We start from the raw sequence: 27,302 nt of genomic DNA, 5'->3' as shown, positions 1-27,302 counted from the left end.
ATGGCAGTGCCAATGCCATGGGCATGCGGAATTTGCATGCGTAACTCCGCCCCACCTCGTGGGTATATAAGGAAGTACGCTGCGAACATCGCATTATGTTACTGCTGCAGGAGCCAAGACTGAACTCCTCGCGTTCCAGGCAGCACAGCTGACGTGGCTAAGGAAACGTACGTCTCCGTTCCCTCCTCAGGGAACGAGGGTTACATACGTAACCGGACGTTCCCTTTCGTTCAGTCACTACGACGTACGTTAGTGACTAACGAATGGGGGAACCTGTAAAACAGCGCCACTCAGCTGTCAACCAGTGCCCTGCGTAAGTGTGAGATCCCGCCACTTAAGGCCCTAGGACTCCCACTTATCACAGGATTACCAAGGTACACTGGGAAGCATATCCCAGTGAGGGAATGCCAAGGTGCCTACCGTAGGGAGGACTTAGAGAATACACATATGACCCGCTGAGGGTTGCATATGGAAGATCTCTAGGGTACCAGCCGAAGGTGGATTTTTAACCCTAGGGGTGGCAGGGACTTGCCAAGGGAAAGACACCTGCTCACTGAGGAGGCTTACGGTGGGAATACTCGTGTGGGGGTCGCCAGAGGGGAACCATGCACACGGAGCACCTGGCCGGACATGAGGGTCTGGGCTCGAAAGGGCAGACTGAACTGATGTCGGCGTCGACAGTGCTGGAGGAGCTCAGGGCTCTCGGGGAGCTCACCTGAGGAAAATATCGCACGTATCCAGTCATGGGAGTGGAATGGCGAGCAAGCGAAGACACCTGAGCGTGGTCCATTACCGGCCCCTCGGGGGGGCGAGTACAAAGTCGGACACTGGCTCCACTCGGAGATTGTAGAATCTGGCGAATGTGTTGGGTGTCGCCCAGCCTGCAGCTCTGCAGATGTCTGTTAGCGAGGCGCCATGCGCTAGAGCCCAAGAGGAGGCCACACTCCGGGTGGAGTGTGCCCTCACACCAAGGGGACATGGTCGACCTTGCTGCTGGTAAGCCAAAACAATGGTGTCCACCACCCAGTGAGACAACCTCTGCTTTGAGAGAGCACTTCCCTTCCGCTCTCCACCATAACAGACAAAGAGCTGGTCTGAGGTCCTGAAACACTGCGTCATGTCTACGTAGGCACGGAGAGCGCGTACTGGACAGAGCAATGCCAAGGCTGGGTCTGCCTCCTCCAAAGGCAGCGCTTGCAGGTTCACCACCTGATCTCGGAACGGAGTGGTAGGAACCTTGGGCACATATCCGGGCCGGGGTCTCAGGATCACGTGAGAGTTAGCCGGCCCGAACTCAAGGCACGCTTCGTCAACCGAAAATGCTTGCAGGTCCCCGACCCTCTTAAGCGAGGCCAATGCGGTCAGCAGAGCCGTCTTCATAGACAAGAACTTAATCTCGGCCGACCGCAAAGGCTCAAAGGGAGGCCTCTGCAGAGCACTTAAGACTACTGAGAGGTCCCAAGAGGGAACGAGAGGAGAGCGAGGAGGATTCAGTCTCCTCGCTCCCCTCAGGAACCTGATGACCAGGTCGTGCTGACTTACCTTTTTGTCTCCCAGGAGATCGTGGTAGGCAGATATTGCGGCCACGTACACTTTCAGGGTGGAGGGAGACAGCCTTCGCTCCACCCCCTCCTGGAGAAACGATAGCACGGACCCGATCGGGCATTTCCAGGGGTCTTCTTGGCGGGAAGAGCACCATGTGACGAAGAGGTTCCACTTCAACGCGTAGAGACGTCGTGTAGACTCAGCTCTAGCGGAAGTGATGGTAGCGACCACCGCAGGTGGAAGGCTACTCAAACCTGCCGTGTCCCGTCCAGAAGCCACACGTGGAGCTTCCAGAACGCTGGACGCGGGTGCCAAAAGGTGCCCCGTCTCTGAGTCAGAAGGTCTGGTCTCAGAGGGATAGGCCAGGGAGGGGCTGTCGCAAGGAGTAAGAGTTCTGGGAACCAGGTCTGGCCGTGCCAAAGCGGGGCGACCAAGACGACCTGCTCCTTGTCCTCCCTGATCTTGCACAGTACCCGTGCAAGAAGGCTCACTGGGGGAAACGCATACTTGCGTAGCCCGGACGGCCAGCTGTGCGCCAGTGCATCCGTGCCGAGGGTGCCCTCGGTCAGGGAATAATACAGGGAGCAATGGGAAGAGTCCTGGGAGGCAAACAGATCTACCTGTGCGTCGCCGAACCGTTCCCATATCAGCTGGATCGTCTGGGGGTGGAGTCTCCACTCTCCGGGGAGAGGCTGAAACCGTGACAGCTCGTCGGCTGCACAGTTCAGGTCTCCAGGGATGTGGACAGCACGAAGGGACCTCAGGCGCTTCTGACTCCACAAAACGAGATGGCGGGCGAGTTGAGACATACGGTGGGAGCGTAGACCGCCCTGGTGGTTGATGTACGCTACTACGGCCGTGTTGTCTGTCCTGACTAGCACATGTTGACCCTTCAGCAACGCTCGGAAGCGGTGCAGGGCGAACCGTACAGCCAGTAACTCGAGGCAATTGACATGCAGAAGGCGCTGGGGTCCTGTCCAGGAGCCCGCGGCTGCTTGTCCATTGCACATGGCACCCCAGCCCGTGGATGATGCATCTGTTGTCACAACAACATGCCTGGAAGCTCGTTCTAAGGACACTCCGGTCCGTAGAAACTTGAGGTTCGACCACGGGGTGAGTGTCTGTAAGCAGGCCCGAGTCACTAGTACCCGGAGCGTGCCAGACCGCCATGCCCATCTCGGGACTCGATCGCGTAGCCAGTGCTGAAGCGGTCTCATATGAAGCAATCCGAGCGGCGTTACCGCGGCTGCAGATGCCATATGCCCCAGGAGCCTCTGAAAATGTTTCAGTGGAACCGCACTCTGGCCCTCGACTTGTCGAAGGGCAGTCAGCAGAGACTGCGCGCGCTCGCTCGAAAGCTGCGCGCACATGGCGACCGAGTCGATATCCATACCGAGAAAAGAGATCCTCTGCGCGGGGCAAAGTTTGCTCTTCTCCCAGTTGACCCGAAGGCCCAGACGGGCTAGGTGATGGAGCACCAGATCTCTGTGTCCGCAAACCTGCTCTCGAGAGGGACCCAGTATGAGCCAGTCGTCGAGGTAGTTCAGGATGCGGACCCCGTGCTGCCGAAGGGGCGCAAGGGCTGCCTCGGCAATCTTCGTAAAGACGCGAGGGGACAGAGATAGCCCGAATGGTAGAACTGCGTACTGATATGCCCGCCCCTCGAAAGCAAACCGTAGGAACGGTCTGTGTCGAGGCAAAATGGAGACATGGAAGTAGGCGTCCTTCAGGTCGATCGCTGCAAACCAATCGTGTGGACGAACGCATTCGAAAAGGCGTTTCGCTGTCAACATCTTGAACGGAAACCGGTGAAGGTAACGGTTCAGGATGCGCAGGTCCAGGATTGGCCGTAGCCCACCGGTCTTTTTGGGTACAATGAAGTACGGGCTGTAAAACCCGTAATTCATCTCGGCTGGAGGGACAGGTTCGATCGCACCCTTCGCCAGTAGGGTGGCAATCTCCGCTCGCATGACGGGGGCGTTGGCCCCGATCATGGTGGAACGGACTCCCTGGAAGCAGGGAGGAACCCGTGCGAACTGAATCGCATAGCCGCGCCTGACGGTCCGCTCGACCCAGCGGGACAGCCCTGGAAGCTGAAGCCAGACATCCAGAAACTGCACCAGCGGGGTCATACGGTGTACAGACGTACCCGGTGTGGGCTTGCAGCGATGCAGCGTCACCGGCCCGGACATGGGAGGCTGTGGGGCGTCCCGGTGCGGGGGCACGGTTGACAGCTGCGTCCTGACAGAGGAGACCAGGGAAGGACCAGCGTTCCACTGGGGTCTGCTCTGCCAGGAGGCTGGCGACAGAGTGGGATGCGAGTGGCGGGACCCGTGGGTGGCGCGCACCGTCATCACCGGACTCTGTGGGCTCAGGGATGGGAGTGTTAATTCTTTCTTTGACCAACATAGGGTGCTGCTGACCCGGGGGCCAGCAGCTGAACAAAGGATTCTCCCCCGGCCCTCCACCGGGGGAAGGAGTGGTCCTGCTACCATCTCCTCGAAAGAATTTCCCATCCCTGAGCCGTCCGTCTCAGGAGCGCCGCTTGGCCTGGCGTTTAGCGGGGCGCGGGGCGGCCTGAGGGGACTTGGACGCCTTCCTACGGCTTCCTCCGCGACCCGGCCCGGGTGAAGGCTGCTGCTTGGACCGGGTGGGAGGGGCGGGAGCCTTAGGAGGGCGTCCTCGGCGTGGAGCAGACTGAGTTGACTGCGCCGGCGGCGGGGTGGAGGCAGCAGCTGGCCGCCGGGGCAGTACGTGCTTAATAGCCTCAGTCTGCTTCTGGGCGATTGAGAACTGTTGGGCGAAGTCCTCAACCGCCCCGCCGAAGAGGCCGGCCTGGGATATGGGGGCATCGAGGAACCGGGTTCGCTCGGTGTCCCGCATATCGGCCAGGTTCAGCCACAGGTGACGCTCCTGGACCACATTTGTGGACATCACTTGACCCAGGGAGCGTGCGGTCACCTTCGTCGCCCGGAGAGCGAGGTCGGTGGCGGCACGCAGCTCATTTAAGAGCCCCGGATCAACTCCACCCTCGTGCATGTCCTTGAGGATCCTGGCCTGGTAGACCTGGAGGATCGCCATGGCATGCAGCGAAGCGGCAGCCTGCCCCGCGGCTCTGTGCGATTTCGACACCAAGGTTGATGTGAATCGACAGGCTTTGGAGGGGTGCTTAGGATCACCACGCCAGGTTGAAGCGCTCTGAGGACACAGTTGCATCGCAACAGAACGTTCAACTGGAGGGACCCCAGTGTACCCTTTAGCTGCCGCCCCATCGAGGACGGAGAAGGCGGAGGAAGTCAGTGAACGGTCACGGGAAGACAACGGGGACTTCCAGGACCGCGTGAGTTCCTCATGCAGCTCGGGAAAGAAAGGTATTGAGGGCAAGGACTGACGGGTGTCAGCGCGAGCCCCCAAAAACCAATCATCGAGCCTTGAGCGTTCGGGACAGGGTGGAGGGTTCCACTCGATCCCTAAACTCGCGGCTGCCCGAGACAACATGGCTGTCAGCTCTGGATCTGACTCGGGCAATGCTGGCACGCCCGAGGGCGGCAGCACAGCCGAGTCATCATCTCCAGAGGACTCGAGCCCACCTTGTGATGCGGTGATCGACATCGCATCCTCCTCTGGAGCGCCAAATGAGATGCGCGGGGGGGCCGGAGCCGGCCCCGCGATCTGCATCTGAACACTCGCGGGTTGCAATGTGCAAGACGGGGGTGTGGCCCGAGGCATGAGCGTCGGGGCTTTGTTCCACACCGTAACCGTCAAGTCACCCTGACCACCAGCCGAAGTACTGGGCCTCTGGGACTCAGTAGATCGGGGTGTGGTAGAGGGGACTCTCACTTCAGTACGAAGGTCATGGAGTCTTGACCGCAACATTGCGATGGTCATGTTCCCGCAGTGAGAACATGACTCATCCGCGAACGCTGTCTGAGCATGCTGAAAGCCCAAACATATCAGACAGTGTTCGTGCCCATCAGAAGAGGAAAGCAACCGACCACACCCAGAAGTACACGGACGAGACATCCTGAAAAGGACGCGTCACGTGTAAGCTCTTTTATGAGAGGAAGCTTCGCAGAGAACGCCGAAGCGCCCAGGGACCACACACCAGCTGTCTAGCGGACCACTGCGCAGATCAGCAGGCAGGCAGTATGATGATCACTGGAACGCGCCGTAACACCAACGCCTCTGGAAAGCTGCTCGTCTCGAAAGCTGTCGATGACTCAGATCAGGCTTGTAGGAGTGAAGAGATCCTCTTGGCTCCAAAGCAGAAACATAATGCGATGTTCGCAGCGTACTTCCTTATATACCCACGAGGTGGGGCGGAGTTACGCATGCAAATTCCGCATGCCCATGGCATTGGCACTGCCATTGGGCGCTGTTGAATACGATGAAGATGATTGGCTTCTAAGCGAAACCCCCATTCGTTAGTCACTAACGTACGTCGTAGTGACTGAACGAAAGGGAACTTAGAAAACTTATTAAAAACTTATTACAAACATACAATAAAAACTATATAAACATAATTTTTTTTTTTAAATGAAAGAATCATTTAAATTTGAACTAAAATGAAAATTAGAACTATATATATAATCTTTAAAGTGGATTGACATTTCAATTAAGAATATCATTTTTTCTAGTTATGACAAAATATTTGGTAGAAATTGAAGAAATATTTTTAAACATCATGAAATTTCATTGTTTTAATTTTAATTATAATTATTCTAGTCACTATATGGTTTAATATATTTATTTTAGTATTATTGTATGATAGTTATTATAATATTATAGCTTTTATTCATATTTTTTTTATTAGTTTTAAATTTTATAATTTTGGTTTTATGTAGATTTTTAGTTAGATTTGTAATAAAATCTTTAAAGTGCATTTACATTTTTATTAAGAATATACATTTTTCTAGCCATGGAAAAATATTAGGTTGGAAATTGAGTAAGAAATATTTTTTAAAATCTGTAAATTAACGAGAATCCCTTTAGCTCTTATAACATCTGGAATCATGAAATTCATTGTTTTAATTTTAATTATAATTATTTCAGTCACTATATGGTTTAATATATTTAATATACCTAATTTTGTATCATTGAGATAATATTATAGTTTTTATGAATATTCGTAGTTTGTATTTTATATTTTTGGTTTCGTTTTGATTTTAGTAAAAAAAATGGTTGTCAGTCTTTTTATATATTTTTATTTCAGTTGTAGTACATCAAGTTAAACTAAATGAAACTGTTGCCTTGGCAAATTTCAGTTAACATTTATTTTATAAGTAAGAAAATAGGTATGTTTTTTTCTTTATGGTCCTATAATTACCCTGATTTATATTTAATTAACAAACTGTAATGACACTTTGGAAAAAAGTGTCATTACAGCAGATGCGCCAGAGGAAACATATTAGCCTACATGACCTTGAACTATAGTTGTGGACAGTGAGAGGCCTTGAGGTCAGAATGTTTCAGAAGCGCTGCTCTAAAATCACTGGCTCGTGATCTATAACATCCGCACACGTCTGAAGGTCATGTGTCCTGTGCTCCACAGGTCGTGCGGGCCGCTGAAGAAACAGCTTCCACACTGGCCGGATCAATCCACCCCGAGCAGTGCATCAAAGTCCTGTGTCCCATCATCCAGACGGCCGACTATCCCATCAACCTCGCCGCCATTAAAATGCAGACCAAAGTTATCGAGCGGATTCCCCAGGATTCCCTGGTTCAGCTTCTGTCCGACATTATCCCAGGACTGTTACAGGTACAGACACACACACACACACACACACACACACACACACACACACACACTGATGCAGAGACAGACAGCGAGATGAACGTGCGTGTGTGTGTGTGTGTGTGTGTGTGTGTGTTTCAGGGTTATGATAACACAGAGAGCAGCGTACGCAAGGCCAGTGTTTTTTGTTTGGTGGCCATTTATTCTGTGATCGGTGAAGATCTGAAGCCTCATCTACAGCAGCTGACCGGCAGCAAGGTCAGATATTATCAATATATTCATATATAAGATTTGAGTGGATTTTGAGTGGTTGCAATGCATTCTCTCTACTGAAGGGCGTACAGTACCGTTTCAAAGTTTTCTGCTCATCAAGGCTATTTATTTGATCAAAAATACAGTGAAAAAATTTGAAATATTATTAAAATTTAAATCATTTAAATCAATCAAATTAAATTTTCTATGTGAATCTATAGTAAAGTGTAATTTATTCCTGTGATCAAAGCTGAATTTATCGTTATTAATCCAGTCTTCAGGGTCACATGATCCTTCAGAAATCATTCTAATATGAGGATTTGCTGCTCAAGAAACATTTATGATTATTATCAGTCATATTTTTGTGGAAACTATGATACATTTTATTTTTCAGGATTCTTTGATGAATAGAAAGTTCAAAAGAACAGCATTTATTAAAAACAGACATATTTTGTAACATTATAAATGTCTTTACTGTCACTTTTGATTCATTTAAAGTGTCCTTGATGAATAAAAGTATTAATTTATTTTTAAATATTTTAAATTTCTTACTTTTTTGCTAAAATTAGGTCTTTTGGAAGGCTGCATAATGTCTCAGTGTTATTTTAATTATCATTGATATAGTAATATAGTTTTTGTTAATATTTTGACATTTAATTTAATTTTATATTTTTCTGTTTTCATTTTAATTTTAGTGAGTGTTTTTGTGATTTTCTTGTGGTTTTGTCATTTTTATTAGTGTGTTTTTTTTTTGTATATATAGTTTTTAGTTTTATTTTAGGTATCCAACTTTAACTAAACAAAAATCTTAAATTTTGCTTTATACAATGAAAGCTGAATTTTTTTTATGATTACTTTTAGTTTTAGTTACTGATAATAATCCTGTAATGTCCCTGCATTTTTAACAGTTTCCAGCACCTGCGATCCCTTAAAGGGATAGTTCACCCAAAAATGAAAATTAGCCCATGATTTACTCTCCCTCAAGTCACTGTGTATATGACATTCTTATAACAATAATAATAACAAGCAGCCATTATCGGGGCCAAGCGCAAGAAGACAAGACATGCCAAAATGGCTGGCAGTGTCAGATCAACTGCAGCAATGAGCAATTAAAGACCTATTAAGGCGATTTTAGGCAAAATAGCTGTAAAATTATAAATACAGTCAATAATAATGATTTAATGATTTATCACTTTCAACCAATAACTGGCACAGTTACGAAATTGATGTGGTGTGGTCAGAATAAGGGAACAATGACACATGCAAAGTTTGGTGTCAATATATCAAAGCAGGGTGTCAATATAGTATCAATATGTCATTGCAGAGATATAGCCTCAAGAGGCCTTTTCATTATAAGTATGGACCACATGGCGGTGCTGTTTTGAAACCGTTTAAGCAGCTTAAAGGCATGGTGCTGATGGCACATACCAAGTTTCGTAATGATACACCAATTGATTTGTAAAGTATAACATTTTCTATCATAATACTGCATTTTAGTCAATGGAAATTTCATGTTTTGTTCTATTATAGCGCCACCAAGTGGCACAATCCTACCGTTTTTTTATGTGTCCTCGGAGTGAGCCCATACATGTGTGTGTCAATTTTGGTGAAAATATCTCGTTTTGTTTTGGAGTTTATATGACATTTATATGAAAAAACACATGAAAAATGACTGATACCTGACTTTGATTGGATTTTACTCCCCCTTACTATCAATATTTTGACATTTGGGCATTGCCGTAATACTACTGACCTATGTTTCCAAACTTCTGACGCTGGTTTCGTCTCGATCGGACTAGCGGTTTCGAAGATATCAGCTAACGTTTTTTAAGCGCTAAATTGCAACGCTGCACAAACCATAGGCAGAAACCTGGCAAATCTGGTATCGTTGGACTCGGCAAGGATTCAGGAGGCTCCAGGAGAAAAAAAGTGACTCCCATGAAAATATGTCAATCACACCCAAAGTTATAAGCGTTTGAAAAAAAAATCCACTAGGTGGCGCTGTTTTGAAACTTCTCAGGCTCCTTCAGGGCATCGTGCTGATGACCCATACCAAGTTTCGTAACAATGCGTTCATGCTTTGATAAAATACAGCATTTTAACTCATAATTCAAAATGGCCGAAATGGTAAAATTGGATATCAGAAGACTCGGCATGACGTCCTGAATCTAACAAGACTAATTTTATTTTTAGACAAATGGTTCAGAAGTTATAAGCAAAAATAGACATTTTTCATATCTCCGGCCCAGTAGGTGGCGCTGTGCTGAAACGCTGCATGTTGCCTCAGGTCATGCTTGTGATGACATGTACCAAGTTTGGTTTGAATACAATAAAGCGTTGTGGAGATATTGCCTTAAGTGTGTTTTCGCAAGCGTTACGTAAAATTTGTTTGCGTGTTTATCGAAAACGATGTGACGAATCAACTTGAATTCCATGTTTTTTTTGTCAACATGGTCTGAAGATGATCTGGTTCAATTTTCGTGCAAATCGGATTAATCGTCTAGGACGAGTTCGCAAAACTAGGTTTTTCGGAAAATTCAAAATGGCGGGAAAATTTTCAAGACGGAAAATGACGTGCAGTCAAATCGTATTGAGCCAAGGAATTAGAATTTAGTTTCTAGCCCTTATGGTTCAAAAGTTATTTGCATAAAGGGATTGAGTTAGAGACTCCAAATTTGCTATGTCGATAGTTCAGACTGAAAGGGGGGAATCTCCTCAACCACCACCAATGTGCAGCACCACCTGGATGATGCGACGGCAGCCATATTGCGCCAGAACGCCCATCACACACCAGCTGATTGGTGGAGAGGAGACAGAGTGATGAAGTCAATCATATATATATGGGGAAGATTAGGAAGCCATGATGGACAGAGGCCAATGGGCAAATTTGGCCAGAATGCCGGGGTTACACCCCTAATCTTTATCGAAGGACATACTGGGATATTTAATGACCACAGAGAGTCAGGACCTCGGTTTAATGTCTCATCCGAAGGACGGTGCTTATTGACAGTATAGTGTCCCCATCACTGTACTGGGGCGTTAGGACCCACACAGACCACAGGGTGAGCGCCCCCTGCTGGCCTCACTAACACCTCTACCAGCAGAAACCTAGTTTTCCCAAAAGGTCTCCCATCCAGGTACTAACCAGGCTCAGCCCTGCTTAGCTTCAGTGGGAAACCAGTCTTGGGCTACAGGGTGATATGGCTGCTTCTTCTTTCAGACAAATAGAGTTATCAGTCCTGGCTCGTCCAAACTTTATAATGGCAGTGAATGGGAGCCCAAAATTTGAAGCCCAAAAAAGTGCATCCACGGAGCCGTGTGGAGCACTTTTATAATGGATGGATGCACTTTTTTGGGCTTCAAATTTGGGGCTGACATTATAAAGCTTGAGGGTGAGTAAATCATGGGGGTAATTTTGGGTGAACTATCCCTTTAAAGGGTTAGTTCACCCAAAAATCAAAATTCTGTCATTAATTACTTACCCTTGTGTTGTTCGACACCCGTCAGACCTCCGTTCATCTTCAGAACAGAAATGAAGATATTTTAGTTGAAATCTGATGGCTCTGAAAGGCCTCCATTGGCTCAATGGCACTTTACACTCTCAAGACCCTTAAAAGCTACTAAAGACGTCGTTACAAAGTCCATCTCACTACAGTGGTTCTACAATAACTTTATGAATCGGCGACAATAGTTTTTGTGCGCAAAAAAACCCTAAATAACGACTTACATATGTATGATGACGATTTCAAAACAAAGCATCATGAAGCTTCGAAGCGTTATGAATCACTGAGTCGATTCAGCAGTTTGAATCGCCAAATTTCAGCAGTTTGACGGTTTGACACGCGATCCGAATCATCATTCGACTCACTGATTCATAACGCTTCGAAGCTTCATGATGCTTTGTTTTGAAATCGTCATCACTATATAAGTCGTTATTTAGGGTTTTTTTGCGCACAAAAACTATTGTCGCCGATTCATAAAGTTATTGTAGAACCACTTTAGTGAGATGGACTTTGTAACGACGTCTTTAGTAGCTTTTAAGGGTCTTGAGAGTGAACCGTGCCATTGAGCCAATGGAGGCCTTTCAGAGCCATCAGATTTACACTAAAATATCTTCATTTGTGTTCTGAAGATGAACGGAGGTCTGACGGGTGTCGAACGACATGAGGGTAAGTAATTAATGTCAGAATTTTGATTTTTGGGTGAACTATCCCTTTAACACACTGTCTAGGTGCAGCAGACTGGGGTTTGTGTGTCTGAAGTCTTTGTTTTGTCTCTACAGATGAAGTTACTGAATCTGTACATCAAACGAGCTCAAACCACCAACAGCAACAGCAGCAGTTCTTCAGACGTCTCGTCTCACAGCTGAACCTCATCTCCAGCTCTTTCTACAGGCGCGTCTTTACACTCTCTCAAGACTTTGCACATTTGGTCCATCGTGCGAGTAGATCTGGTTTAGGTGCACATTTGCTTTATTAAAGGGCACATGATTCATTTAACAGGTGCAACCACTTACACGACTTTAACCGCAGCCCGTTGGGGTTTGTGATTGGTTGCGTTTGTGCTTGAACGAACATCTGCTAGTGTGTGTGTGTGTGTGTGTGTGTGCAGCAGTTGAGCCTTTGTGTGTGAGAGAACTGTTGCGAGGGCTTTTATTCTCAAATGCTTTATTACTTTATACCGTTTTTGCAGTGGCTTTTAACTTCCATATATTCGAAACAAGCACACGTAAAGTTCTGTCCAATCGGCCAATCCGGAGTCGTGTTACATACCTCCAGTTAGTGAAGATGTCCATTGTTGTTTTTCACGTCTTTAACGCTGCTCGAGTTCTCTAGAATGCTTTTTTTTTTTTTAGTGATGAGTGTCTTTTTTTGGGGGGGCATCTGAAAATATGCAAGAACAGAGATTGTATTTGTACAGTATTTGTTTCATGTCTGGCCAACAGGTGAAGAGGTTTTGCTCAAAGTCTGATTGTAAGAATACTAGAGCAAGTTTAGTTTGAAATCTCTCATTCCAGCACCGCACAGAAAAAAAACCTGTTTGCATGAAGATATTTATATGGACCTTGATTATTTAAACACTAATAGGGGGTTTTATGTCTCTTTTTTGTGATTTAAGGACCATTTTTTTTAAATAAAACATACAATTTGATCATCTTAGATGGGAATAATTACCAGAAAGTATTAGAATCTCCTCCAATGTTCATTTCGAAATCAAACCGATGATCCAAAACGAAACTGAATCAGGTTTCGCTGCGTTTGGCCTTTTCAAATGAAAGCTTCCACTTACAAACACTACATTTGCAGCAGGATTATTGACACGCTAAAGTTTTAGAGCAATAATTTTAACTTAAAAAAGAAAAATGATCCAAATTGGATTTTTTCCCAGTTGTTTAGGACGGTTTGTGCCTGTTCGGCCGTTTAAAGTGCTCTGCTAGTCTTTTTGTAAATCTTGGTGCTTAAATGAATCACTCTGTGCTAACTTTTAATTTTAGATTTCATTGGTTTTTCCTTTTTTCTGGGTTTGAATTTAAGCGCCTTACCATGAAAAGATAGTAAATATTATCCGCTCTTGTTAGAAATCCCAAAGAACATTCCACACAAAAACTGGTGATTTTTTTGTGGAGTGAATCATCTGTAATCCTTCTATTATTTGTTACAATTTATTCATTTAGTATAAAAATATAAACAATGAAGATAATATAATTTAGGGTACATTTACACGGCAATGATGTACTAAAAACGGAAATGTTTTTCCTTTGCGTTTTTCGCGTTGTCAAAATGATCCGTGAAAATGACTGTATTCTGCTGCCAGGCCAGTAGATGGCGACGTCACTTTGTAAAAGAAACACTACACGCCTATAGACTGTATGCATTGCGTAGTACGCATGATGCATTACACAGATAAAAAACGTATCGTTTTCAAAAACTTGCACTTTGAAACCCGTTTTCAAAAGTTTGTGTTTTCAGGCCCGCTGTTGTTGTGTAAATGAATGCCATTGTGTAAACAGCCCCTTAAACTTCAAAAACATTTATTTATATAATTATTATTAATTTGATTAATTATAATCCATTTAATATTTGTTACAATTTACTCACTCAGTATAAAAAATTGAACAATGAAGATAAAATCATTTAGAGTACGTTTACACAACAACGGCGCACTAAAAACGGAAAGGTTTTTCCTTTGCGATTTCCGCTTATAGACGACAACGTTGTCGAAACGATCCCCGTTCGCAAAAAGCATCTAAAATGGCTGTATTCTGCAGCCAGGCCAGTAGATGGCGATGTCACTTGGTAAAGAAAAACTACGCACCTTTAAACTAAACACGTAATACACACGACGCGTCGATGTATCGTTTTCAAAAGCTTGCACTTTAAAACCCGTTTTCAAGATTTTTTTGTGTTTTTAGGTCCGCAGAATACAGTGATTTAGTTGTTTTTGCGAATCTGTGTGAACGGGTTTCGTTTTGATATGTTGTCGCCTGTATGCAAAACAAACAAAGGAAAAGTTTTAGTTTTTAGTACATAATTGATGTGTAAACAACGAAACAACACTGTATTCTGCTGCCAGGCCAGTAGATGGCGATGACACTTTGTAAAGAAACACACGCGCCTATAGACTTTACGTTATACGTTTGACATCACAGTTTTTATAGTTTAGATGATAGCGTTATCATTTTCAAAAACTTGCACATTGAAACCCGTTTTCAAAAGTTTGTGTTTTCAGGCCCTTTGTCATGCGAAAGAAAGGGAAAAACACAAAAAGTTGAAAAGGGTGTCATGTAAACGGCCCCTTAAATTTTTTATGTTTATTCCTAAGGGGCCGTTTACACGACACCGTTTTCAACTAAAAACTGAAAAACTGCGTTTTGGCCGTTCATTTAGACGACAATGGCGTTTTGGGCGCCTGAAAACGCAAACTTTTGTTAACAGGTTTCAAAGTGCAAGTTTTTGAAAACTATACTGTTATCGACACAGTGTAAACTATAAAAACAAATTACGTGTTCACTCTATAGGCGCGTAGTGTTTCTTTACAAAGTGACACCGCCATCTACTGGCCTGACAGCAGAATACAGCGATTTTAGTAGTTTTAGTCTGCATGCAGGCAATCAATACACACGAGCTGAAGAACTGATTCCCTCGTGTCCTTCACTACACAGACGTCACTACTCTTCACTTTTGTGGAGTGAATCCTTCTGGTATTTGTTACAATTTATTCATTTAGTATAAAAATAATCAATGAAGGTAATCTAATTTAGGGTTCATTTACACGACAACAGAGCACTAAAAATGTAAACGTTTGTCAAAACGATCCCCGTTCACACGGATCCGTGAAAACGACCAAAATGGCTGTATTCTGCTGCCAGGCCAGTAGATGGCGATGTCACTTGTTAAAGAAAAACTACGCACCTTTAGACTAAAAACATAATACGCACAACGAGTCGATAACGGTATCGTTTTCAGAGCTTGCACTTTAAAACCCGTTTTCAAAATTTTGCATTTTTAGGCCTGCAAAGCGCAGTTGTCGTGCAAATTATCGGCCAAAATGCCCGAAAAAGTTGAAGGGGGTCGTTACCTAAAAACTGAAACATTTTTTGTCTATAGGCGTGTAGTGTGTCTTTACATAGTGACATCGTCATCTACTGGCCTGGCAGCAGAATACAGCGATACACAGACCCGAGGAAAATTTACACAACAACAGCGTTTTGCTGGCCTGAAAATGCAAACTTTTGAAAATGGGTTTCAAAGTGCACGTTTTTGAAAACGATGCCGCCATTGTCTCCGCATAAACTATAAAAACTTTGACGTAATGAGCATTAAGTGTTCAGTCTACAGGCGCTTGTGTTTATTTACAAAGGGACATCGCCATCTACTGGCCTGGCAGCAGAATACAGCGATTTGAGTCTTTTTTTGCTAAAAACTGTGTTCTGTAAACGGCTCCTTAAATTTTAAACGTTTATTCCCAAGGGGCCGTTAACAAAAAAACTGAAAACTTTTTGTGCGTTTTGGCCATGTATTTACACATTTTGAAAATGAGTTTCAAAGTGCAGGTATTTGAAAACAATACTATTATCGCGCATAGTGTTTCCCTACAAAGTGACATCGCCATCTACAGCAGAATACAGCGATACACGGACCTGCGAAAAACGGCTAAAATCGCTGTATTCTGCTGCCAGGCCAGTAGATGGCGATGTCACTTCGTAAAGAAACACGCGCCTATAGACTGAACACATAATACGCGTGACATCCCCGTTTTTATAGTTTACACGGAGACAATGACGGTATCGCTTTGAAAAATTTGAACTTTGAAACACATTTTTAAAAATGTGAGATTTCAGGCCCGAAAAACGCCGTTGTCGTGCGAATGAACAGCCAAAAAAGTTGAAAATGGTGTCTTGTGAATGGCCCCTTAAATTTTAAATGTGTATTCCTAAGGGGCCGTTTACACGTCGACACCGTTTTCTACTAAAAACGGACAATTTTTTACAATTTGTGTTCATTTACACAACAATGCACAACAAAATGGGTTTCAAAGTGCACGTTTTTGAAAACGATCCCGCCATTGTCTCCGAGTAAACTATAAAATCTGTGATGTAAGGTGCTTGTGTTTCTTTTCAAAGTGACATCGCCATCTACTGGCCTGGCAGCAGAATACAGCCATTTGAGTCTTTTTTGCTAAAAACGGTGTCACGTAAACAGCCACTAAAATTTTTAAAGTTTATTCCTAAGGGGCCGTTAACAAAAAACTGTTTTGGCCGCTTATTCACAAAAAACGTCATACGTATTATGTGTTCACTCTAGAGGCGCTTGTGTTTCTTTACAAAGTGACATCGCCATCTACTGGCCTGGCAGCAGAATACAGCCATTTTAGTCTTTTTTGCTAAAATGGGTGAAGTGTAAATGGTCCCTTAAATTTAAAACGTTTATTCCCAAGGGGCCGTTAACAAAAACGGAAAACTTTTTGTGCGTTTTGGCCATTTATTTACACGACAACAGCGTTTTGGCGGACAGAAAAGCGCAAACTTTTGAAATCGGGTTTCAAAGTGCACGATACCATCATCATCTCCATGTAAACTATAAAAACTGTGACGTCATGCATGTTACGTGTTCAGTCTACAGGCGCTTGTGTTTCTTTACAAAGTGACATCGCCATCTACAGGCCTGGCAGCAGAATACAGCCATTTTAGTGGTTTTTGCGAATCCGTGTGAACGGGGATCTTTAAAAACAACGTTGTCTGTACATGAACAACGCAAAGGAAGAACTTTTCCGTTTTTAGTACATCGTTGCCGTGTAAACGAACCCTTAAATACAAGATTTCTGGACTCTGCATGCAGGCAATCAATACACATGAGCTGAAGAACTGATTCGCTCGTGTCCTCCACTTCTGTTCACTTCATTAATGCCGGTAAGAGAATCAAATATTGAGATTGTAAATACTTTATAGTGAACTACATACGGACCTGCTAGAATCTTTAATTCAGTATGATAAGAGACTCAGTGTTGTAAATCACCAACCCTGGTGTTCCTGCTTTACTAGTGAACTGTGGATCAAGCTCATCTACTGAAGGGAAGATGAAGAAGTTTTGCATAAACGCTTTGCTAATGCCAGTAGATTCAGACATAGAGCTTCACATGCTGCGCATGCCTTCGGTTTAGATGCTCATGTTTAATATCACGTCTGTATTTATTTTACACCTTGTGCTTTATGGCAGCTGTATATATATATATGAACTGTTTTTGTTAACTTTCACCTGTGTAGAATTTGCTATCTGTAAACTATTTGCTCTAGATAAACGAAACCTGAGTTTTCCACTTGTGTGTCCGAGTGAGTTTTATTTTAGTATCCTGAAATCACTAGTGTGACATTAATACTGGCTGATTCTGATCTTTAAATATTTATCCAGGTGTTGATATTGAGGTTATTAATCGTGATTTCCAGATCAATGGCTGCAGGTTTAATGCTGATGCGTCTGTGTTTTCTCTTTTAATCCCGTCAGTCGGGGTTTTTAATTGCAGGATGTTTCGTCAGAACAGCCCGAGTTTACTTGATTTATGACTACGTTTTTGTAAGGATTTTACCATTTTACATTTTTAAAAGCATTTCAAGAACATGCTCAGGTCATATTCCACCCCAAAAACAACATTTCATTTGGCAAAAAGAAATGAGTTCTGTTTCAGGACCAGAGTTTTGGCACTGTGACATTATTTTCATGACAATTAAACACTTTAATTTCGCACTTCTGCGAAATGCACAAATCAAAACATACTAATAATATAAAATGTAAAGATGTTTGTAATGATGTCATGATGATTTTAGAAAAATCTTATGTCTTATTTTCTTATGCAAGATATTTATTTTGCTTTTGGGGTAAATTATGATTTGAACACGTTATAATATCTATAGTGTAATAAAGTATTTACAAATCATTTGCAAAATATTAGTTAATATGGTCCCACTTTATATAAACCTACACACACACACACACACACACTACCCCTACCCATCACACACACACACACACACCCACACACCCACACACTCACTCACTACCCCTACCCAACACACACACACACACACACACACACACACACACACACACTCACTACCCCTACCCAACACACACACACACTACCCCTAAACCTACTTATCACACACACACACACACTACCCCTACCCATCACACACACACACACACACATGTTGGGTTTTCATGTTTTATGGGGACTTTCCATAGGTGTAATGGTTTTTATACCGTACATACTGTATATTCTATCACCCTGCACTGCCCCTGCCCCTAAACCTACCCATCACACACACACACACACACACACACACATACACACACACACACACACACACACACACACACACACACACACACACACACACACACACTGCCCCTAAACCTACCCATCACACACACACACACACACACACACACACACTGCCCCTGCCCCTAAACCTACCCATCACACACACACACACAGACACACACACACACACACACACACACACACACACACACACTGCCCCTGCCCCTAAACCTACCCATCACACACACACACACACACACAGACACACACACACACACACACACACACTGCCCCTGCCCCTAAACCTACCCATCACACACACACACACACACACACACACACTGCCCCTGCCCCTAAACCTACTCATCACACACACACACACACACACTGCCCCTGCCCCTAAACCTACCCATCACACACACACACACACACACACACACACTGCCCCTGCCCCTAAACCTACTCATCACAGGAGACATTCTACATTTTTACATTTTCAAAAAACATCACTTAGTCTGATTTATAAGATGTTTTCCTCATGGGGACCAAAAAATGTCCCCACAAGGACGAGGATTTTGGATATTGCCATCTTTGTGGGGACATAGACGTAGGGATGTTTTGTCCCCATAACGTAGGGATTACCAGTCCACACACACACACACACACACACACACACACACACACACACACACACACACACACACACACACACACACTCACACACACTCACACTCACTACCCCTACCCAACACACACACACTCACTACCCCTAAACCTACCTATCACACACACACACACACACACACACACACATGTTTGTTTTTGTGAAATGTGAGGACATTCCATAGGCGTAATGGTTTTTATACTGTACAAACCGTATTTTCTATCCCCTTACACTGACCCTGCCCCTAAACCTAACCCTCACAGGAGACTGTGCAGTTCACTTTCTGAGAAAAAACCCTTGTTCTGTATGATTTATAAGCATTTTGAAAAGTGAGGACATGGGGAACGTCCTCATATTTCACCCTCTTTTTGTAATACCTGTCATTATACACATTTGTGTCCTGATATTTCACAAAAACATGCCCACACACACACACACACACACACACACACACACACTACCCATACCCCTAAACCTACCTTACACACACACACACACACACACACATCCATGTTTTATAGGGACTTTCCATAGAAATGAGTTTTATACTGTACAAACTGTATATTCTTTCCCCTAAGCTTTACTGATGTATTTTAATAACTTGATCTTATAAATATTTGTTTATAATTCATATTAAGAACATTATTTTATTTATGTTTAGCTTTGTAGATAGGTTTAATGAATCTTAATAATGCAATTAATGTCTAATAAAGGTTGGTTTAAAGCACTTAATTAATGTCATTTTCCGTGACCTAAAGTTAAAACTATTTACAGTTAATGTTGTTAGCAAAGCATTATTTATCTCATTACATATGAGCTAATTAAACAATAATAATTTGTTAATTACAGTGACACTGATTGAAGAACTCTATTTGTATATAGTCTATTAATGTATTAACTACAGTTTATAAATTATCAAATGACTATTTGAAATGATTTTTAAGTACTTAATTACACTATAGATATTATAACGTGTTCAAATCATAATTTACCCCAAAAGCAAAATAAATATCTTGCATAAGAAAATAAGACCATTAAGATTTTTCTAAAATCATCATGGCATCATTACAAACATCTTTACATTTTATATTATCAGTATGTTTTGATTTCAAATGAATTTGAATAGGAGAATTTGATCATGTGATAAATGATCAATATCCTGGAATGTTTTTCATTTAGCAGAATTTGATCTTAAATGTGTTTTTATTGTCATGACAAAAAGTGCCAAAACTCTGGTCCTGAAACAGAACTCATTTCTTTTTGCCAAATTAAATATTGTCTTTGGGGTAGAATATGACCTGAGCATGTTCTTGAAAGGCTTTTGAGACCTGATTTTAACCTCAGAATGTCTTTTGATTCCCGATGTCTGTCCGGCTGAAGGTCAGGAGTGTCAGGAATGAGATGCTCTTTCATCTGCCACTGATGTCTGAAGACTCGCTGGACTTTCACTCCAGACCTTCACATGTTTCAGTCTTTGTAGTCGTCACCTGTCCTTTGGTCATCCCGCTGCTGCTTTTCTATCTTGCCGTGTACTTTTAATGAAGACCCTGTTCTATAAGAGGGGATATGAAATCAATAATTGACTTTTGATGCAATTTATGACTGGAGAATTATCAATTTCTGAATCCCACCACCAGCAGGTGGCGGTAAAACAAAGCTGAAGCTCTTGAGGGATCAGATTGTGGAATGGAAGACTCTGTGTTCATGACTTTTCATTTGGATTTACTCTCTTTCCCTCATCTTTTAATAGGGATTTATATGTATGTAACTTCACTGAAAAAAATGTGTGTCATTCCTGGGATTCGGTGCCGCCATTACTGCCTTAAAATATTGAACAATATCACTTTTAAACCTGTCTTAGTCACAAATCAAATAACACCATTTGAACTCTAAGCATATTGACGTTGATTTAAAAAAAATATTCTAAACATTTTACAGCCTTTTGAACCACCACATATCACCATTTGTCCCCATTTTCATGATAAATACGACACTGTACTGTATTTCTTTTACATTGTAGGGTAATCAGTAACGATTCTCTCTAATGTATATTTCAATTATTATTATTTTTTTAACAACTAGGTTTTTAGATTGTCCCTCATATTGTCCACCATGTTATTTTTGACCATAGCCTATATTTTCCCTTTAAATGAAAGCTGAGAAAATTAAATGACAACATATTATAAAGCATTAATCACTTCTTTAAAGGGAAAACAACTTAGGAAAGTGAGATCCTCGATTATTTTAACTATTTTTTTTTTTTTTTTACCAGTTTTATCTTTCAAATTTGATGTGGTCAACCTTAGTACGTCCACCCTGTTAAGGGAAATATGAAAAAGGATTAGTAGGACTTTTTTTTTTTTTAAACGATAGTTTTATAGACCAATATTTATTTGATAAACCTTCTATGTTAGCTTGTTTTTGCTCATGCACGCATGATTTTAGATCAGAATGTCCCTCTGAAAAGTGATTGTGAAAGTAATTTACGTTTAAATGTATTGAAGTAGTGCGTTTAAAGTTCGTTGACAGTATTTTACATATTGTTAACTATCTGAGTGATGAGTGACTCCATCCATCTATTAGTTTTATTATTTTTATTAAAGTGTAAACATTTTTAACCGCTGTAACTAATTTAAAATGTTAAATTCCTTTATATTGTATGTTTTACATGAATGTGGGACCCTGTATACGGCATAATATTTTCTATATCGTAACATGCGGCATACGCAACTTTAACTAGCAGTAGCTGTGTATGCTACGTTGTTGTCATATGACGTCATTGTGATAATTCACCAAGTGCCGTGTTAAAAAATAAATACGTTTGTAATCTAATTTTGTCAATAAACGTCACTTTTTGTGTCATAGTGTGCTCTGTCTCTATGCTGCACATTTTGTTAAATGTAATATGGTGGTCATACTCCAAAAAGAGTGCAAGTACTAGGCCAAACATGCCTGTGTTGCTTTACATTTACAAACTTCACAGTCTCTCGTGCACTGTGCGGATCATTAAAGCTGAAAGCAGCTCGTGTCGAGTCACAGAGATAAAAGTCATTTAGTCAACCCGTTCATTCGTCCTCTGAGATCTTCATGAATGACACGATCATAATTATTGATGTCTGGAGAGTTACATGTGTCCTGGCACGCCGTCACTGTCCAGAAGCAGGCCATCATCATCAGAGATGAGAGACGCAGCGGAGCTGAAAATAGCAGGATGGCGTCTGATGATCTGTGATTGTATTAGTCCGTGATTTCAGCTGTATTCTCCGGCATCTGCCCTGACAGATCCGTTAACATGGAGAAATTGATTTACTGTAGACTTCATTCAGTGTGATTAATCATTAGTGGAATATCATTTATGGATCCCCGCGGCATTGACACTGAAAAGTGCTTCAGCAATTCAGAATTTACCTGCAATCCTGGTCTTATTGTGACGGGAAAAAGTAACTATTTTACGAGGTGGCGATTTCGTATAAATGTGTAGGCTACGATGCCACTGGGTCATACGTCTTATATCTCTAACTCGTGTAATCAGAAGGCTTTAAAAACAATCGAAATATGCAAGTCTTTTAATCTTTTCCTTTGATGTGATTTATTCTGATTATCTGTCTTGTAACTTTTTTCTTTCCTTTTTTTGTTTATTTGTTCTTCATTATAACTGCTTCCTTCTTTGTTTATAATGTTGTCAAAAAAATTGAAGTGCCATAAGTGCACGTAACTTTTAGAAATTTTCCAAAAATATTTTTTGTTATGCTGGTTGAAAGTCTCTTCACTAGTTGAGTGGTCTGCATATTATGTTCATCCAATCATTGCATTCGGTTTGAATGCAAGGGTACGATGTCCTACCTGGCTGTAAAAGTGTATTTCAACCATAGACTGTAAAAAAATTTCAACAGACAGACGTCAGTCACCGAGCACCGCAACCGAAAAAGCGCCTTTTACAGCTCCTCCTGAAACAAAACAACCAGCTTATGCTGTGTTCACGCCCAACTACTGTAATCCGGAAGAGATGGAAACCCGTAACGTTATACTCAGTATGAATCTGAATCTGCAGCAGTCAGGTATGTTCATTATTATTGTAATGTTATGTGATTTGAGACATGAGGTTGTTTAATGCTTTTTGTTTGTTTTCGAACCCCCGAGAAACTTTGCCAACCCCGAGAAACTTTGCGCTCCCCGAGAAACTTTGCGTTCCCATGAGAAACTTTGCGTTCCCATGAGAAACTTTGCGTTCTCCAGAGAAACTTTATTATCCTCCGAGAAACTTTGCGCTCCCTGAGAAACTTTGCGCTCCCCGAGAAACTTTGCGCTCCCTGAGAAACTTTGCGCTCCCCGAGAAACTTTGCGTTCCCATGAGAAACTTTGCATTCCCCCGAGAAACTTTGCGTTCTCCAGAGAAACTTTATTATCCTCCGAGAAACTTTGCGATCCTCCGAGAAACTTTGCCAAACCCAGAGAAACTTTGTCGAACCCCGAGAAACTTTGCCATCCCCCGAGAAACTAAGCGTTCCTATGAGAAACTTTGCGTTCCTATGAGAAACTTTGCGTTCCTATGAGAAACTTTGCGTTCCTGTGAGAAACTTTGCGTTCCTATGAGAAACTTTGCATTCCCCCGAGAAACTTTGCGATCCTCCGAGAAACTTTGCGTTCCCTGAGAAACTTTACGATCCTCCGAGAAACTTTGGCAACCCGCGAGAAAATTAGCGTTCCCATGATAAACTTTGCGTTCCTATGAGAAACTTTGCATTCCCCCGAGAAACTTTGCGATCCTCCGAGAAAGTTTGCGATCCCCTGAGAAACTTAGCGTTCCCATGAGAAACTTAGCGTTCCCCTGAGAAAATTTGCGTTCCCATGAGAAACTTAGCGTTTCCTCAAGAAACTTTGCGATCCCCAGAGAAACTTTGCGTTCCCCCGAGAAACTTTGCTAATCTCAGAGAAACTTTGCGTTCCCCTGAGAAACTTTGCGTTCCCTCGAGAAACTTTGCCAACCCCCGAGAAACTTTGCCAACCCCTGAGAAACTTTGCGCTCCCCGAGAAACTTAGCGTTCCCCTGAGAAAATTTGCGTTCCCATGAGAAACTTTGCGTTCCCTCGAGAAAATGTGCGTTCCCATGAGAAAATTTGCGTTCCCCCGAGAAACTTTGCGATCCCCCGGGGAAACTTTGCGATCCCTTGAGAAACTTTGCGTTCCCCCGTGAAACTTTGCGATCCCTTGAGAAACTTTGCGATCCCCCGAGAAACTTTGCTTTCCCCCGAGAAACTTTGCGATCCCCGAGAAACTTCGCGTTCCCCCGACAAACTTTGCCAACCCCCGAGAAACTTAGCGTTCCCATGAGAAACTTTGCGTTCCCCAGAGAAACTTTGCGTTCCCCAGAGAAACTTTGCGTTCCCTCAAGAAACTTTGCGTTCACCTGAGAAACTTTGCGTTCCCTTGAGAAACTTTGCGTTCCCATGAGAAACTTTGTGTTCCCCCGAGAAACTTTGCGTTCCCCCGAGAAACTTTGCGCTCCCCGAGAAACTTTGCGTTCCCCAGAGAAACTTTGCGTTCCCTCAAGAAACTTTGCGTTCCCTTGAGAAACTTTGCGTTCCCATGAGAAACTTTGCGTTCCCCCGAGAAACTTTGCGCTCCCCGAGAAACTTTGCGTTCCCCTGAGGAATTTTGCATTCCCCCGAGAAACTTTGCGCTCCCTGAGAAACTTTGCGCTCCCTGAGAAACTTTGCGCTCCCCGAGAAACTTTGCGTTCCCCGAGAAACTTTGCATTCCCCCGAGAAACTTTGCGTTCCCCAGAGAAACTTTGCGTTCCCTCAAGAAACTTTGCGTTCCCATGAGAAACTTTGTGTTCCCCCGAGAAACTTTGCGTTCCCCCGAGAAACTTTGCGCTCCCCGAGAAACTTTGCGTTCCCCGAGAAACTTTGCATTCCCCTGAGGAATTTTGCGTTCCCCCGAGAAACTTTGCGCTCCCTGAGAAACTTTGCGCTCCCCGAGAAACTTTGCGTTCCCCGAGAAACTTTGCATTCCCCCGAGAAACTTTGCGTTCCTCCTAGAAACTGTGTTCCCTGAGAAACTTAGCGTTCCCATGAGAAACTTAGCGTTCCCCTGAGAAAATTTGCGTTCCCATGAGAAACTTAGCGTTTCCTCAAGAAACTTTGCGATCCCCAGAGAAACTTTGCGTTCCCCCGAGAAACTTTGCTAATCTCAGAGAAACTTTGCGTTCCCCTGAGAAACTTTGCGTTCCCTCGAGAAACTTTGCCAACCCCCGAGAAACTTTGCCAACCCCTGAGAAACTTTGTGCTCCCCGAGAAACTTAGCGTTCCCCTGAGAAAATTTGCGTTCCCATGAGAAACTTTGCGTTCCCTCGAGAAAATGTGCGTTCCCATGAGAAAATTTGCGTTCCCCCGAGAAACTTTGCGATCCCCCGGGGAAACTTTGCGATCCCTTGAGAAACTTTGCGTTCCCCCGTGAAACTTTGCGATCCCTTGAGAAACTTTGCGATCCCCCGAGAAACTTTGCTTTCCCCCGAGAAACTTTGCGATCCCCGAGATACTTCGCGTTCCCCCGACAAACTTTGCCAACCCCCGAGAAACTTAGCGTTCCCATGAGAAAATTTGCGTTCCCCCGAGAAACTTTGCGATCCCCCGAGAAACTTTGCGTTCCCCCGTGAAACTTTGCGATCCCTTGAGAAACTTTGCGATCCCCCGAGAAACTTTGCTTTCCCCCGAGAAACTTTGCGATCCCCGAGAAACTTCGCGTTCCCCCGACAAACTTTGCCAACCCCCGAGAAACTTAGCGTTCCCATGAGAAACTTTGCGTTCCCCAGAGAAACTTTGCATTCCCCCGAGAAACTTTGCGCTCCCCGAGAAACTTTGCATTCCCCAGAGAAACTTTGCGTTCCCTCAAGAAACTTTGCGTTCACCTGAGAAACTTTGCGTTCCCTTGAGAAACTTTGCGTTCCCATGAGAAACTTTGTGTTCCCCCGAGAAACTTTGCGTTCCCCCGAGAAACTTTGCGCTCCCCGAGAAACTTTGCGTTCCCCGAGAAACTTTGCGTTCCCCTGAGGAATTTTGCATTCCCCCGAGAAACTTTGCGCTCCCTGAGAAACTTTGCGCTCCCTGAGAAACTTTGCGCTCCCCGAGAAACTTTGCGTTCCCCGAGAAACTTTGCATTCCCCCGAGAAACTTTGCGTTCCCCAGAGAAACTTTGCGTTCCCTCAAGAAACTTTGCGTTCCCATGAGAAACTTTGTGTTCCCCCGAGAAACTTTGCGTTCCCCCGAGAAACTTTGCGCTCCCTGAGAAACTTTGCGCTCCCAGAGAAACTTTGCGTTGCCCGAGAAACTTTGCATTCCCCCGAGAAACTTTGCGTTCCCCAGAGAAACTTTGCGTTCCCTCAAGAAACTTTGCATTCCCATGAGAAACTTTGTGTTCCCCCGAGAAACTTTGCGTTCCCCCGAGAAACTTTGCGTTCCCCGAGAAACTTTGCATTCCCCGAGAAACTTTGCGTTCCCCCGAGAAACTTTGCGTTCCCCCGAGAAACTTTGCGCTCCCCGAGAAACTTTGCGCTCCCCGAGAAACTTTGCGTTCCCCAGAGAAATTTTGCGTTCCCCCGAGAAACTTTGCGTTTCCCCGAGAAACTTTTGCGTTCCCCGAGAAACTTTTGCGTTCCCCTGAGAAATTTTGTGTTCCCCCGAGAAACTTTGCGTTCCCCCGAGAAACTTTGCGTTCCCCCGAGAAACTTTGCGTTCCCCCGAGAAACTTTGCGTTCCCCCGAGAAACTTGACGATCCTTTTAGAAACTTTGCATTCCCCGAGAAACTTTGCGCTCCTCCGAGAAACTTTGCGTTCCCCTGAGAAACTTTGCGATCCCCCGAGAAACTTTGCGATCCCCTGAGAAACTTTGTATTCCGCCAAGAAACTTTGCATTCATTCACAAACCTTTGCGTTCCCAAAACTTTGCAAAACGTTTGAGTACGCTTGCAAAACCACAAAAAAAGCATTGACAAATATTTTTTTCCTGCATCTCATATTTTTTTCCTTCACCTTCTCTCTCTGGCATTGTACAGGTTACCGGTTTTCCAGCATGTTCATGAAAGGAACCAAGGTCAGTGACACCAAACATGTCATAAGTCCCAAAGTTACTCCATAAAAATCTTCCCCTGCACTAAAGCTCTCAATCCTCTCACATGTATAAAACGCACCTTTTGATGAACTGCACCAGGTTTAACGTCAGTGCATCGGTTTTCTTGTCGATGAGATTTGAGATACAGTATTTGGGGGTCAATTTGGGTCTGTTAATCAC

At 43.7% G+C, this 27,302-nt stretch overlaps 1 protein-coding gene across 3 annotated transcripts in view; it reads left to right on the top strand.

Moving 5' to 3' along the window:
• Window positions 1-12,882, top strand: part of LOC307143198 (CLIP-associating protein 1-B) — a 140,389-nt gene extending 127,507 nt beyond the window's left edge. For all 3 annotated transcript variants that reach the window (XM_079844526.1, XM_079844527.1, XM_079844528.1), the window contains 3 exons: window positions 7,097-7,303; window positions 7,421-7,537; window positions 11,814-12,882. In XM_079844526.1, the coding sequence (XP_079700652.1) occupies window positions 7,097-7,303; window positions 7,421-7,537; window positions 11,814-11,900 (411 nt within the window). In that variant the 3' untranslated portion in view covers window positions 11,901-12,882. The remainder of the gene's footprint in view (window positions 1-7,096; window positions 7,304-7,420; window positions 7,538-11,813) is intronic.
• The last annotated feature ends 14,420 nt before the right edge of the window (window positions 12,883-27,302 follow it).

Source organism: Gobio gobio (genome assembly GCF_949357685.1).
Source record: "Gobio gobio genome assembly, chromosome: 19".
Lineage (NCBI taxonomy): Eukaryota > Metazoa > Chordata > Actinopteri > Cypriniformes > Gobionidae > Gobio > Gobio gobio.
The sequence above is the reverse complement of the archived record's forward strand: the minus strand, read 5'-3'. Positions and strand labels throughout refer to the sequence as shown.